We start from the raw sequence: 16,150 nt of genomic DNA, 5'->3' as shown, positions 1-16,150 counted from the left end.
TTTGACCCAAAATAACCTAGCAACCACCCAGAGGACCCTAGCAACCACAAAACAACATGCTAACAACCACTCAGAACATCCCAGCAATGCTCTGGCAATCCGCCACAACATGATAGTTATGGTAAGTTTCGCACGGGCAAACACTATTCAGATTTGAACTACAAAATCTTGTTGAAAGTGTTTTCCTGACACATCTGTGTGTGACGCTCACAGCTCCAGTGGCAACGAGCGCCGCAGGACATTACCTCTATTCATCCCTCACTCGCTCTCCCTTTCCCCCTCCACCCCAGCCACGGCTGTTTATGGACCCCAGCAGCCTAAAAACAGATACATGGAAAAAGGAAGGGAGGAGAGGAAAAAAGGTAAAACTCTGTTCTGCTCTGGATGAGCAGCTTCAGTTGAGGTTTTGGCGGGAAACCTCCACCCATTAAAACACTGACCGTTTCTCAATCCAAGACAGCAAAGAACGGACTTGCGTTCTTGTTGAGAACGGTCTTGCCAGGCGACCTTGAAAGAACGAACTCAGAACGACGCGAGGACACAGAACTCATCCTCATGTGCTGCCATCTTGTTCTCAACTGACCGTCCCAGAATATCATAAGTAGCGGTTAATGCACGATTAACATAACATCACAAACAAGTGTCATAACCTATATTTCATATTATTATAGACATTATTTTCATATAATTTAAAAAATTTTTATTTTACAGCGTGTATTTATGAAAATGAGTTACCATGTGTTTCCTATTTTCTTCTATCTTTTTAATATGCCAATAAAAAATACTGCAGGCTTTCTTCAGGTCTCTATCACTTTATTAAAATTAAGCAAAAGAAGCGGACAAATGTTTACTTTCATGAGCCATCATGTATTTGTGAGTCTGCAGCGGGAATCTCTTAAGTGATAACAAGAAGTTTAAAGCTTACAGGATCGTCCGGCGTTCATCGTTTGCAACGGTTTGATTCTCTCAAGTCTCTGTATTCAATGCATCCTTGATATCAAGAACACATCCGGGAACTTTCATGCGTATACTTGTGTTCTTGAGTATTGGAATTGAACTTCAATGGTTGATGATGGCGTAGTACGAGAAAACAAGGACGCAAGATCGCTTAAGAACACATATTGAGAAACGGCCATTGACAGATATAGACCTTAGTCAGGTTGGACGCCATTTTGAATTTAACACGGATGATAGACACGATAGACTTAAGTTGTGTCCCAAATGACGCACGATACACTATGTACTTATACACTATGTACTTAAGCACTATGTACTCAACCGTGAAGTGTATGAACTTTATATGGTGATTTTGTTATTCAACATCGGAGTCTGATGCCCCTCCCCCTCCAATACGTCATTACAGCTGTGACAGTTTCAGTGTGAACGCACTACTCACACTGTTTACACTACAAAACACCATAGAATAGTGCATAAGTATGCAAATTGCGACGGACCTTTAAAGTCTTTACAATGGCGTACACTGAATAAAGGTCCTAGATCACTTATTATTCATAACTCACAAAATTCAAACGGCCATTGTCAGATATAGACCTTGGTCAGGTTAGACGCCATTTTGAATTTAACACGGATGAAAACAAGACTTAAGTTGTGTCCCAAATGACACACAATACACTATGTACTGAAGCACTATGTACTCAACCGTGTAGTGTATGATCTTTATATGGTGATTTTGTTATTCAACTCACAAAATTCAAAACATTTTATGGATTATTATTTACATTACATTTAGCTGAATGTAATGTGCTATAATGTGCTGTAATATGCTAATGTAATGTGCTATAATGTGCTGTAATATTTGTCTATTTAGCCCTTTTCCACGACCCTACAGAAGACACACGATCTGGAGAATGAATAGATGGATGGATGGACAGATCTCATTTTCATTAATTTGCTTTACCTGTGCTGAACTGTCACATTTATTTTTCTATTGTATTTTTATAATTATTGCCCTTTTTTTGTATATATATGGCTCTCAGAGTTGATACACTTTACAATAAAGTCTCATTAGTAAATGCATTGACTTACATTTGTTAAAGTATTTATTAATCTTTGTTATTATTAGTTAATAAAAATACAACTGTCCATTGCTAGTTCATGTTAGCTCAGGACCAAAAAAAGATACAACTTTAGATTTTAATATTTATTTACATTTAATACTTACATGTGCTTACAGTGTACTTGCGTAAGAAAGCACTGAGTAATAAACAGTAATTACATGGGTTAAGGTTAGGTTTAGGAGTAGGTTCAGGGTTAGTACCTAGTTATTACCCAGTTATTGAATAACTAAAATGAGTACATGGGGAACAGGACTGTAAAATAAAGTGCTACCAATGTATTAGTAAATGCTGAAATTATTTTTCATTGCTAGTTCATGTTAACCAGTTAACTAATGTTCACAAATGAAAACTTATTGCAAAGTGTTATCGGCTGTTCTTTGTTGTCCAGTTTTATTTTAATTTAAAAGATAAGAAGTTATTTTGAGAAATATCAGTTTTGTTTATTTTTTTTGTGCATACAATGAAAGTCATTGGGATTGGATGTGGTTTGAACTCCAACGTTCAACAAAATAACTTTTGTTCTGCAGAAGAAGAAATTCATACAGGTTTAGAATGACAATAATCTTTATTTTGTGGTTGAATATCTCTTTAAATAAGATTGATTTACTGTTCTTTAAATATTACATTATAAAGATTGTGACACAGAATGTCATAAGACATGATACTTTACAGTTTCTGGTGAGCATTAAGAAAATGTGCGTTGTTAGCTAAATATACCTGTCAATGCACACGTAAAGATATATATATATATATATATATATATGAGTGGAAAGATGTGTGTGTATGAGAGCAGACATGAGAGAATGTGTAAGTGCATGAGGAAGGGAAGTATTTGACGCATTCCAGTGCTACGGCTAGTGAATGATGTGATTCTCTCTTTCTCACACGCGGGTGTTGTTTTTAGACCCTCGCGCTGCTATAAGGAGAGGAGGGTGCTGGTGGACCATTAATTTAGCCCAGCTGGATTCCTGTCATTGCTAATTGGTGCAAACGAGGGGAATGGGATTGGCAGGGCACGAAAACAAACCCCCCAGTAACGGGAGCGTGGCAGGGGCTGGGAAGCTGGAGGGGGGGATGAGAACTTGGCGACACCTAAGATACTTTCACCGATATTCACCATGCAGAGATGTTTATCTGACCATCTTCAGTGAGGTGTCATACTTTCACCGATATTCACCACGCAGAGATGTTTATCTGACCATCTTCAGTGAGGTGTCATACTTTCACCGATATTCACCATGCAGAGATGTTTATCTGACCATCTTCAGTGAGGTGTCATACTTTCACCGATATTCACCATGCAGAGATGTTTATCTGACCATCTTCAGTGAGGTGTCATACTTTCACCGATATTCACCATGCAGAGATGTTTATCTGACCATCTTCAGTGAGGTGTCATGCATTGTTTCAAATATAATTGTTTAAGAGCTACAGTTGTGGCCACAGGCAAAACCCTTTCGATTGAACGCATCACTCAATTAGCTGAGACAAGCTGGTAAACTACAAATATTGCTGTGTTTCTTTACAGTTCCTCCGGGCTATACATGCAAATGAGAAGCCGCTTTCAAAGAAGTTTACTTAAAGGGTTAGTTCACCCAAAAATAATCCCATAATTTACTCTTCCTCAAGGCCATCCTCGGTGTATATGACTTTCAAACACAATGGGAGTTATAATTAAAAAAATATCCTGGCGATATGAGTACTAGTGAATGGTAACTGAGTTCTTGAAGCCCAAAAAAGCACATCCACCCGTAATCTATGCGACTCCAGGGGGTTAATAAAGGCCTTCTGAGGTGAAGTGATGCATTTTTGTAAGAAAAATATCCATATTTATAACTTTCTAAACTATAATCACTGGCTTCCGGTAAAGGCCGTACGCGAGCCTAGTTCCGGTTCCTAAAACTCAATTACCATTCACACCCATTATGAAGCTTGGAAGAGCCAGGATATTTTTTTATATATATTTTAATATATGACTTTAAGAAGAAAGAAAAATTATTTTGTCATTTTAGGAGATTTTTTATTTTTGTGTGAACTATTTTATACTTTACTATTGAAGTGAGCTGATAAAATATATTGAGATTAAGATATTATTCGATTTGACAAGATATCAAAGACTTTTTATTTTATGTCAACCTGTCTGTGGCCAAACACTGTATATAATAATAACAATAACTAAATGATTTAATTGTGTGTGATCCCATCACTTATTTCTTACACATCCTTTATTTCGTTTTAAATTGATTTGGTCAAAATAATTGAGAAATTAAGAATTTGGTGAGAAATAAAAAGTACTTCACGCACGCAGGTAACACACAACCAGAAGTTCATCTCCATGAAATGGTAGTTCTGCCTTTAAAAGCATGTAGATTACGGATTTACAACTCAATAAAAAATAGCACTTAAACATACTAAAAAGAAAACGACAAAATATACAAAAAAAATTAATATGGGCTATTTTTAAATATTATAAATATATAGTTTGCTAAGTGAAAAGTAAAGGTATTGTTACTGGTTATTAAACAGGCTTCTACAATTCTCTATAGAAATGCAGAGGACTGTTAAAGTATAGCAGTTAACATGATAAATAATTGATTGAATCATTGGCATGAGAGTATTGAGTATTCATGGTGTGGATGAGGTCATCCATGAGGGGGCGGAGCCTGTGACTGACTCTGACCAATGATTCTAATGTTTGTGTGGACGCACAGTGTGTGTGAGGGAGAGGGGGCGTGTTTTGTTTCAGTAGATAATTCAACACAATAAATCTGCACCTGCTTGTTATCAGTCTGCCATATTTTTATGCCTGTGTTATGACCGACAGTCATTCGGCTGTAGTCTTCTCAAACTCCACTCTTACACTTTCAGGTTAGACCCAGTAACCTCAGCATAATCTAGACACTATCAGTCAGATGAGCAAGTTTTTATTACTTACGGAGGTGTGTAAGATGTTAAAACCTGGCTATTGGCTACCACGTTTTGAAAAAAATATTTAGTAAAATTCAGTACCGTAATTTGACGAAAATGAGTAGCAATCGTAATATAGGGATTCAATAGGTGCAGACAAATGAAGCATTTAGAAAGGTTTTTGGAAGGGCCTTTATCAATTCAGTCAGTTATTTGATCTCAAAAGTGTCTTCAGAGGTCAAAGGTGACGTTTGAGGGTTTGTATGTGTGTTTGAAGACACTATGGGAATGAACTCAACAGGAATGTGTGTGCACATCTGGGGTCCATGTGGACATAAGGGGACAGATCAGGAAGAAAGTGTCAGTCTTGACTAGACCAAAAGACAACACAGCCTGACTTGACAACCACTATCCATGGCCTCGTAAATCACCAAAGCACCAACACACACTCACACATATACACACCAACACAGCCGTCTCTATGGGACTTTTAGACCATAACCTCTTTTCTTCAACACAAAAGAGTAATTTCAACATAGTTTGGTCAGTTTTACCACCAGAAAGTCAGGCACGCACACGTACACAAATGTATTCAGTCACTCAGTCTGACCTGATAAAAACCAGGAGTGCAAAGTAGCCTATACTTCATTAGCCTACTATATACATTATTTTGGGGATTTTTACTTTACTAAAGTACTATTGAATACTTGTTAAATGTATTTACAATTTCATTCATACCATCTAAGTACACTTTGCTGGTCATTAAAGCTGCAATATGGAAGATTGTTTGGTTAATAATTAACAAAATTCTATTTTGAGCCAGTGGCCAACATAAAAGAAAACTCAGTGTTCAAATTTCTCTTCTTGCCATATCCTGATATGTTATGGTATAGGCTTATCAAATTAATTTAGATTTTGAACTGTCTGGTCGTATTTTGAGGGAAATCTAATGCATATTAGCTCTTGCGTGTTTTGCAGATTAACACTAGGCGATTTCCTAGGCAGATATTGACTTATATATTAAGGACTATATTAGGGGGAAGCACAGGCGAAGCACTGCTACTTGGGCGTGATATCTCTGCGCTCAAGTAGCAGTGCTTCACCTGTGCTTCCCCCTAATATAGTCCCAAGTCAAAATCTGCATAGGAAATCGCCTAGTGTTAATCTGCATCGCTATTTGTACTTGTTGTGAATACGCAGGCCACAAGAAGTAATTAGGTGGGTTTTAAAAAAAAAAGATATCACTTTTACTCAGGACATGCTAGCTGGCAACAAAGGATTCCATTCATTGTGCTAAGCTAAGCTAGCGCCGACCCTGTCAAACTAAAACAATGCATGCACTGAGACAAAAATGCATTTGCCCACCTATCTAAATGTAGGAAAGAAAGTGAATAAGCCCTATTTCAAAAAACGGTGGAGTGTTCCTTTAAACAAAAGTCCGTCTGTGTTGCTAGTTGTTGAACTAGTTAGCTAGATAGCATTTGACATAGAAACAGTAACCCTCTAAACAGCAACTCTTACCCTGGAAGTCAAAATGTAACGTTACGTTAGAAACCTTGAACTGAAGAGTCGCGATCAAACAAGGAAAGTATACAGAACAGTAACAAAAAAAAAAATTATAATAATAATATTATAATAACCGACAACTGTAGATGTGATATTGTGAATTGCATGACATTTTAGTGAAATTTTTCTTACTGTCCAGATCCGCTTTGATAGATATTTAAATGCTTCAGATTCAGGATTATCCTGCAGGATCGAAGTGACGAAACACAACTGGCGTTAATATCTACTCTAAAGTTACAGGTCATTTTATGTGTCAACCATAGATGGCGATGGAGAGTTTATAGTGCAGCTAAGTTTACATCTCTGTTTTTATCCTAACAAGCAAATCAAATAATTGTACTTTACTTGTTTAAAACAACAGGATTCATTAGACTAGAGAGTAAAATGTATTAGGAAACAAGTATATATGAATACACCTTTATAAGGAATTTTGACCCAAAGCATTTTTTTTTATTAATGCATTAGGTTTAAATTATTTTATTTATACACATCGTAAGTAATAAACTGTGAACGATAAATCTTTTAAAAATAAATGAGGTTAAATTTCAAATTAATCAATTTCAGAACAGGTTTCAGGATGGTTTCAGTAATGCTGCGAATAGTTTGTACATCAGAATACTTGAATGAGAAAATCTCCTCCGTCTCTGATTAATTTCATGAAGAAATTCTGAAAGTATTTAAATGGCGATACTTTTGACTTTCAATCATTGTTTTATATAGCAAAAAAAAAAAAAAAAAGTACTTACATTTCTATGTACTTTTTTACACCTGTGATTACAAAGGAAATTGCCATTGGAAGAGAATATTCAAATAAAGCTAGGCCTATGTTAAGGATTTAGAGCATTTAAGTATAGATTGGTGTAGCTCTGATGTGTGTGTTGAAGGTAGAATGAACTGACTCCATTGACAGACTGCATTTGACTGCGGCTATGAGGCCTATACAGTGACGAGAACACCAGGTCTCTGTTTTGTTGACACAGTGATCAAGCCAAGATCAATCTGCCTCTGAAAGGAAAATTTAATCATGCTGTTCGGCTGTCGTTGTCTCTGTCTGGCCTAATCAGCAGCCATTTTACCTTCACCCACAGCATGCCATAGAGCAAAGTCCAGCTCTTTATCTGCCTCTAACCTGCACACTATGAATGCTCCCTGTGACACACACTCTCTCTCTCTCTCTCTCTCTCTCTCTCTCTCTCTCTCTCTCTCTCTCTCTCTCTCTCTCTTTCCCGCTCTTGTTTATGTTCTTTTGCTGGCTCAGTTTCTTCACCGAAACCTGTTGTAGACCGCCAGCCAGCCAATGGAGAGACAGTAACTTGTGCTCAAAATAGTTTATGGATTGTTTGAAGTTAAAATACACTGAAAATATTGTAGTAGCATGGAGTGAATTAATAGACACTGAGCATGCATGCAATACATGGGTTTTTCAAAGACTGACTAAAAGTTTTACATTTGGTCCCACTCACCTTGATTATTTGGTTTCATTCCTGATTAGATGTCCTGTAGATGCACATAACAACAGTTCACTCATAACCACATCATTTTCTAGACATTCATACCAATCAAGTCACTTTCCATTTCAGAGAAGAAATAAAAACCATTTTACTGATATGCAAACGCTTCAAATGAATGTCACTCTGACAGGCTTCTAATGACTAATATGCAAATGGCTCATTTATCATCCTAAATGACTCAAACTTCAGCACTCATAAAGAGAGAGAGAGAGAGAAGAAAAGAAAGTCTAAATCCATCCGCCTCAAGGCACACCTTGAAAAAACCTGACACCTAAGCAATGGCCTGTGGCATGAACAGGGTGGTGTTCGCTGAGCACGTCTTTAAAGAAAGTCAACAAAAGCTCACCCCTCCTACAGGATACAGTTAAGGATGCTGTGCTTGTCATTTGCATAGCACATCTTCTGGGACAGCCAAGTGTGTACTTTAGATCACCTTTTCCTTATATTCTTCCCTCCGTGTCAGTTTTCTCTCCCTCTTAACCGTTTTGCACAGGTTAAAAAGTGGCAAACAGGATAGAGATAATCAGAAACGTGGCAAGACTGAGGAAGCAATAGAGATGAAAGTGATTTTATACATGAATGTCTCTTATCAGCGTCTGGTGTCCTATCAGCAGAATATGGCTCATAACAGCCAGGATTAATACAGCAAGAACGGAAGTTATTACTCACCTTCACGCTGTCCGGTAAAAGGCCGACGTCACAAGTGTGATGTTTTTCCATCCACTGTGTAGCACCTGTCGCACTTTAGGAACACGGTGCTTTAGTGTATGACACTATTAGGCCTAACAACATTCAACTCATTTTTAAAGTCAGTTTAATGTAATTTAAGTTACAATGACTTAAACATCCAAGTTGATTGTACTTAAAAATTTAGGGCAACAACTTTTTTCTTTTTTTTTTACCGTATGTACTTAGTAATATTAATTAAGTACATGTTCTTACTATAGAGTTACAGGTAGGGTTTGGTTTAGGGTTCGTATACTTGTAATTATGCATTATTTACTTTTGTTACTATAGAAAGTACATGTAGTAATGTGTAACTATGTCGCCTTAAAACAAATGTTACCGAAGTAATTATAAAATTGCATATTAAGAAGCCCTAAGTCTCAATGTCCCTACTGACTTAATCTGCATGGACAAAAACAGTTTTTTTTGTGTGTTCTGGAGAAGAAAGAAAGGCATACAGGTTTGGAACAACATTATTTAGCGGTGAACTATATTCCATTAAGATTGAAATAATCAAAGTTCTTAATAAGGTCACAAAGGAAAAGGTACATTCCAGTTTAGTCATGATGGGAAGGGCCCTCTGTTACTTGTCTCTAATTTGCCATTGTGTCACTGTGGAAACCATATCAGTGGCGTATTGGCGTATCTTATCAGGCTGGTGGCCCAGCAGCAAGGTCCCTTTGTGTTTCTCATGAAGAAATAGCTCCTATAGATTCCCACCAGGAGACCCAGGGCAGAGTCTACTTTACATTTTCTCTTTTTCTCCAGCCCTGTCTATCTTTCATCCTTCCCTCACTTTTGCATGTGATCCGCTCTGCCTTTGAAAAAGCTCTCCAGAGTGACGCGACGAGAGAGAATGGTTTCACAGCTCTCTGTGATAAAGTGGAAAAAACACTGAGCTGAACCGCGTGGCTTGAGTTCTGCTCGCCATCAGACTCAGAGGACAGGGTGGGATATTTCACACCAAAATAAGAAAGAACACGATATGATTATGAAAACTTTTTTGGTTCTTGAGGTATAGATGATTTATTATTACCGGATGTTCTTGGGACAATAAAACATGATAGGGCTATTATCCTGGCAGATGGGATATGTCTGCTACATGGTTATTATATTGCTTGTGCTCATTTTACAGTAAGGGTCTTCAAAATGTCACTCTTCAGATTGTGATTGTTTTATTTAGACCTTCAGTGGGATTTTCACTGTTTTCAAACTTTTTTGCATTACAACTCATTTTATCAGCAACAATTTGATATCAGCACTGAAGCAGTGAAGTTTATGTCAAACCTGATGGCCATGTTACTTGATCTCAAATGCTCAAATGAGGCAATTGTAATTCTGTATTATTCTCCAGTTCTGCAGTGATCAGGGCACTTATTGCTTATTTCTTCACTCATTTGCAGAAACATATACCACCGGTTTCACAGACAACGATTAAGCCTATAGTCTCAGACTAAAATGCTTGTTTTAGCTGTTTTAACTGAGAGCAATTTGCACTGACATATCTTAAAATATGTCTCAAGATGCACGTGAGTAATGTTTGTTTCTAAAGCATAAAAGCTACTTAAAGTCCTAATTAAACTAAGGCCTAATCCTGGCTTAATCTAAGCCCTGTCTGTGAAACCGGGCCAAAAAGGTACAACTACCTTATCTTCCCCTAAAAGGTGCATATCAGTACCTTAGCGTAGTACAGGTGAAAAATTTGAATATCGTGCAAAAGTTCCTTTATTTCAGTAATTCTACTTAAAAGGTGAAACTAATATATTATATAGACTCATTACATGCAAAGTGAGATATTTCAAGCCTTTATTTGTCATAATTTTGATGATTATGGCTTACAGCTTATGAAAACCCCAAATTCAAAATCTCAGAAAATTACAATATTACATGAAATCAATAAAAAAAATGGATTTTAAATACAGAAATGTCGGCCCTCTGAAAAGTATAATCATTCATATGTACTCAGTACTTGGTTTGAACCCTAACCTTTTGAGTTGAATTACTGAAATAAATGAACTTTTGCACGATATTCTAATTTTTCAAGTTTCACCTGTAATACGTACCTTGAGGAACTACTATGAACCTTTTAGGGGTAAATAATCATCTTTTTTTCTGGCAGTATTCTGCTCATCCTTGACTAGAAGCATTTTAAGACATCATAAAAATGACAAAACTCATAAAACGGCTTTGTTCATAAGAGTCAGTTTACAAGCTGTTCTAAAATACTACCTAGGGCAATTTAGATTCACCAATGCATCATATTTTTTTATATTTTACTTTAATAAATATCAAAACATTTTCAATAGTGTCACATTTATATTTTAGGAATATGTATATTTAAAATAACGCCAAAGCATATGTGAGAAGTTTGTTTTTAATAAGAAGAGAACATAACAAACAATAAGAACATACCAAGAAACGATCAACCAAATAAAGCAATATATATATATATTAAGACACTTATCTTTTAAGCCCAATGGCCAAAAAGCTGGGTTTAAATAAAACTAAACAGTACAAGAACATCAATTCTGACCTGCTTTCTTACAAAATTCAAAAAGACTTGCAAGAATTTTGTTTATGATATGATGGCTTGAGACAACGTTTTTATTATTAAAACGGCTTTCAAATCTCTGAAGGAGATTTTTTTAAATGACGAGATCTTACAAAAATACATCATGGCAATTTCACTATAAGGGTCTGTATAATTTGCTGATAAAAAGGTAGTTACAAAGCATTTTTGTAACAAAACAGTCCCACCCCTCCCCAACAGGGAAGAACAGAGAGGTCACTAGTGCAAAGTATTGTATGGAAATGGCCCTTAGTGCATTGTCTGCTGATCTGAGTAAGAGCCGAAGCATGAGCTGAGCTGAACATGTGGCAACCTGGAATAACAGTGAAAGGTCTTTGACATGAACGTCATTGCCAGTATTTCAAAAAAAAAAAGGGAAGTCTGGAAAACAAATAGCTGGATTTACCACAGTTTAATCCATCTTTGTCAAACTTTTATCTCTTTATATATATATATAGCCAACTTAACACAAAATTCTTCAGAATATACAAAATGACTTCATGGCCAAGAGTAAAAAAAAAGTAATTCTTCAGTTTCTCTAAGGGACAAGCATAACGATACACACTCTCCTTACAAGCGCACTGTGTGTTAGTGCGCTTCGAATGAACATGCGTTATGCTGTAACACAAAACAGGAGAGTTTCCCTGTAACACAGTAACACCTGCTCACAGCAGTAACCTGAACTCAAACGCTTCCGCAATCATGCTCACGTCCTCTTATTGTCACATTGTTTACGTAACTTCACAACACAAAATCATACAAGATATATTAAATTCTTCCCTTCATAAATAAATGCCTGACTCCTGCTTCCCCAAAAACAGTATATACATATGGCATCATTTTTATACATCTTCTGTGTTACATCCGAAACCAAAATGTTTAGTTCCTGAATATATGTTAGTTAAATTAGTTTCTGTAAAATAGCGCTGGAACTCGTCCCTTGGTTCTGGTGAAAGCATTTCACTCTTAAAAATAAAGGTTCTTTATTGGCATCTATGGTTCCATTAAGAACCTTCAACATCCATGGAACCCTTTCATTGCACAAAAGGTTCTTTCTTCACACTAAGAAAAAAAAAAAAGAAAGGTACTTTTTAAGAAATGTTCACTGAAAGGTTCTTCGGGGAGCTGAAAATGTTTCTTATATGGAATCACTGCGGAATCACCTTTATTTTTAAGAGTGCAGGAAACGTAGTTATTGATGGCAAAGCAAGCTCTTGAAGTTGAAGATGTCCTGCCATTAAGAGTTTGTGGAGTTCAAACGGCTGGTCAGCACATTAGGATGCATTAAGGACAGACCTGCTGTAGAGGGTCTGGTAATACGCACCAGAGTCAATGGCGGACGGACCAGCGCTGTCATAGATCTGTTTGGCGGCCATGGGAGAAGATGTGGTGTAGCTGTTGTAAGCCATCACCTGGTCCTGGTACGACTTGAGGTCCATCTTCTGCTCGTTGGACATGAGATTGGTGATGGAGAACGGATGGTTGAAATTGTAGTGTGGGTCCATGGACTTCAGGGGGTCGTTCTGCAGGTCCAGGTGTTGCATCGGGCTGGCCAACAGGTGAGGGCTGCCGCCCATGCCCTGAGAGTGCAGGTGTGAGCCGGACGGGGGCATTGAGGAGGACACCGAAGACGGGATTGGCACTGGCGAGGTGTGTGAAAGGCTGGGAGCTTGAGACGGGCAGTCCATCTGCACCAGGCTCCTCTGCTGCTCCTCCGAGGCTGATCCGGCATGGGAGCTGTCGGAGTGGGCAGAGTCGGCACCTTCGGAGCCGGTGGCGGGACTGTGCTCCTCCTGCATGCCCTCACCGCTGTGCCCGCCCTTGCCACCGCCCTCCTGGGATTTCGTAGAGCTCTTCTTCCCAGACTTTTCCTCGATCTTGAAGCGCTTCTGCCGACGCAGGTAGCAGCCGTTCTCGAACATGTTCCCGGAGTTGGGGTGCAGCGCCCAGTAGGAGCCCTTTCCGGGCTTGTCGGGCGAACGTGCCACTTTGACGAAGCAGTCGTTGAAGGACAGAGAGTGGCGGATGGAGTTCTGCCAGCGCTGCTGGTTCTCGCGGTAGTACGGGAACAGATCCATGATCCACTGGTAGATTTCGTTGAGGGTTAGCATCTTGCTGTTGGACTGCTGGATCGCCATCGTGATGAGGGATATGTAGGAGTACGGTGGCTTGGCGTGGGTTAGAGAGCGACGGTAGGGCTTTGGCATCTCCTTAGTCCGGTTAAGAGAGGTAGGAGAGGGGTAGCTGATCTGGGACATAGGCTGGCCCATGCTTTGGTAATGCGAGAGGGGGCCCAGCGAGGAGGCAGAAGAGCCCAGCTGGGTCAGAGAACTGGGGTTCAGAGAGGAGCCTACAGGGGACAGGCTCATGTGGTTGGGACCTCCACCCATGCTAGCCAATGGGCTGCTGTTGAGACCTGAGCTGGGATAGCCCATATTCATGCTGGATGCGGAACAGGCCGAGTTCAGATTTATGTAGCTGTTCAAGCTGCTCACTGAGTTCATGGCGCTCGGAGAGGAATACATCTAAAAGAAAATAACACATGCCATTAATGTTTCGCTTTCAATTCGTCATCAACAATAAGTAACTATAAAACAAAATCTAACAGTTTATAAACACACACACAAAATTTGAATATAACAGTGTTTCACCTATAGGCTTCTATATCATATAAAGTTATTGCCAAACTACAATATAGCCTAACTTTATTATATTCTATGTTTCTGTTATTACAAAATAATTTGTATAGAATTATTTAAGTGTGTGTAATTTAAGTGTATCATTTCTTTTTATTTCGTTTTACAATATAAAACGAATTTCCAGTTAAAAACGCACTACTGTTCGATTTTAACCGTCGGTGTATTTAAAACTCTTCAGCAATCTTAGAACGAGTCTCAAAAATAGAATTAAATACAAAGAAATACTACCGGTAAATAAAAAAAAAACTATTATAATTAGGCTGCATTTGTGGCGCAGGGTTCGTGGTCACAAAATAGTTTTGGCCAGCAATAACACAATAACACAAGTTTGAATGTAAATGTTATTTAAAAAACAAAATTTTAAATGAATGCTGCTTTATGAATAAACAATTCTCTATTTTACTTTCTAGCCTATTGGTTCCACTGGCATGTAAAACGAGTGCGCGAGAATGTAACGTACAATTAGAATCGAAATCTAATCGAAAACTAAATGACGACTCTTAAAAATAGCCTAATATAGCCTATTCAATCAATAAAATAATAGTAACATGCGAACAATACATCGTTATAGATCATTTTATTGTCCTATTTAAATGTAACATGTTATTTAGAATTCTATCTATCTATCTATCTATCTATCTATCTATCTATCTATCTATCTATCTATCTATCTATCTATCTATCTATCTATTGTATGAAAAAATATATTGAAGAGTTTTGAAGAAAATTTAAGACTTTCCAGAACTTACTTCGCTTGCCTCGCTGTAGAAAGGATTCCATTCCGGAATTTCATGTGATTCCATCTTCACGGAGCTCAACATCCCCAAATAAAGTTGTAACTCGTAAGAAAGTGATCGGACACTAACCGTGTATTAAATTGTCCTTCAGTTTTGTTTTTCTCAGCGGTTTCGTTAAAAAAAAAGAAAAGAAAAGAAAAAGAAAAACGTCCCACAAGACGACACGCTTTGTAATTCCACGTAATATTACGGCATGAACTGTAATACAAAGTTTAATAAAGTTATGCTCGTCTGTTGTCTTCAGTCCCGTAGATCAATCAGATGGTTTCTCATGATTGGGTAACTTAGTTGACTCAGTTTTTGTGTGTGGCAGGACGCGTAAACATTTTCAAGTAATCCTGAGAAGTCCAAACGAGAAGCAGTCGTGGAGTCTGTGTCAGGTCTCTGTGGTGAGTCCCGTAGAAAAGCCTCACCTCGGGCTTTAAACACGCGCAGGTGAGGGAGGGGCCGCGCCACGGGCCCCGGGACTCAGGAAGACTCCCTAAAGGTCTCTCTTGCCCCCTGCTGTTCTGTATATTGGCCAGCCGACACATCCATCTCAATTGTCATCCCAGACAACTTCAGGCCTAGAAAGAAAATGAATAGAAAGAAATGTAGAAGATTTTGGGCCTCTGCTGTAACTTAAAGAAGGATGGGCTTAATATAGAATTTTGATAGATAGATAGATCGTTTTTCTTTCATAACCGATGGCATGCGAATCGTCTTGTTTTTGATTTGTCGCTCATTTGATTCCGTCATCAGTGATGTGTTCAGGATGGTTTAAGCTCATCAGGGTTTAAACTCATCACGGCGGGGTTCCACATCTGTAATCTGAGGTGCCAATTTTAGAAGTTGTTAAATCCCCTCGGCTATCACTTTCACGTCGGTCACAGTATAGGCGAAGGACGATGATTAATTCTCCAGATTTAAAAAGATGATCTCATGCCGTCTTTTCTCAAACCCGAGGACATGCACGTTCGTTTAGTGTGGAACTAAAAAGAAAAATACAAGAGAATAATCACTGATATGATTGTAAAGGCGCTACAGAATGAAAGTCGAAAATATAGCCTACTCTTAAAAACAGAAATGCATTTTTGGTTCAAAGACCCTTTCAGTGAACAGTTCTTAAAACAACCGTTTTATTAGTGTGAAGAACATTTTAGTAATCTAAACAAAATGAACATCAATACATTTAAATAAACGAAGATAAAGAAAAACGAAAATATTCAGAAAATGCAGTAGCCTATAGCCTATTTGCATAATGCGACAAAAACTGCATTTTTCTGAAACTTTTCGTTTTAATTACAAATATATCTTT

At 38.0% G+C, this 16,150-nt stretch overlaps 1 protein-coding gene and 1 long non-coding RNA gene across 2 annotated transcripts in view; one reads left to right on the top strand and one right to left on the bottom strand.

Moving 5' to 3' along the window:
- The window catches only part of LOC309507863, a 469,488-nt gene that overhangs the window by 62,243 nt on the left and 391,095 nt on the right, over positions 1-16,150 (top strand). The window lies entirely within an intron of this gene.
- Positions 11,147-15,264, bottom strand: foxa3 (forkhead box A3). Its single transcript, XM_082182244.1, has 2 exons — positions 14,806-15,264; positions 11,147-13,882 (listed from the first exon to the last, which is right to left on the bottom strand). The coding sequence occupies exons 1-2, from the start codon at positions 14,875-14,877 to the stop codon at positions 12,632-12,634; spliced, it is 1,323 nt and encodes a 440-aa protein (XP_082038370.1). The 5' UTR covers positions 14,878-15,264; the 3' UTR covers positions 11,147-12,631.

Source organism: Leuciscus leuciscus (assembly GCF_965113295.1).
Source record: "Leuciscus leuciscus genome assembly, chromosome: 10".
Taxonomy (NCBI): domain Eukaryota; kingdom Metazoa; phylum Chordata; class Actinopteri; order Cypriniformes; family Leuciscidae; genus Leuciscus; species Leuciscus leuciscus.
This window is presented reverse-complemented; position numbering and strand designations above follow the sequence as displayed.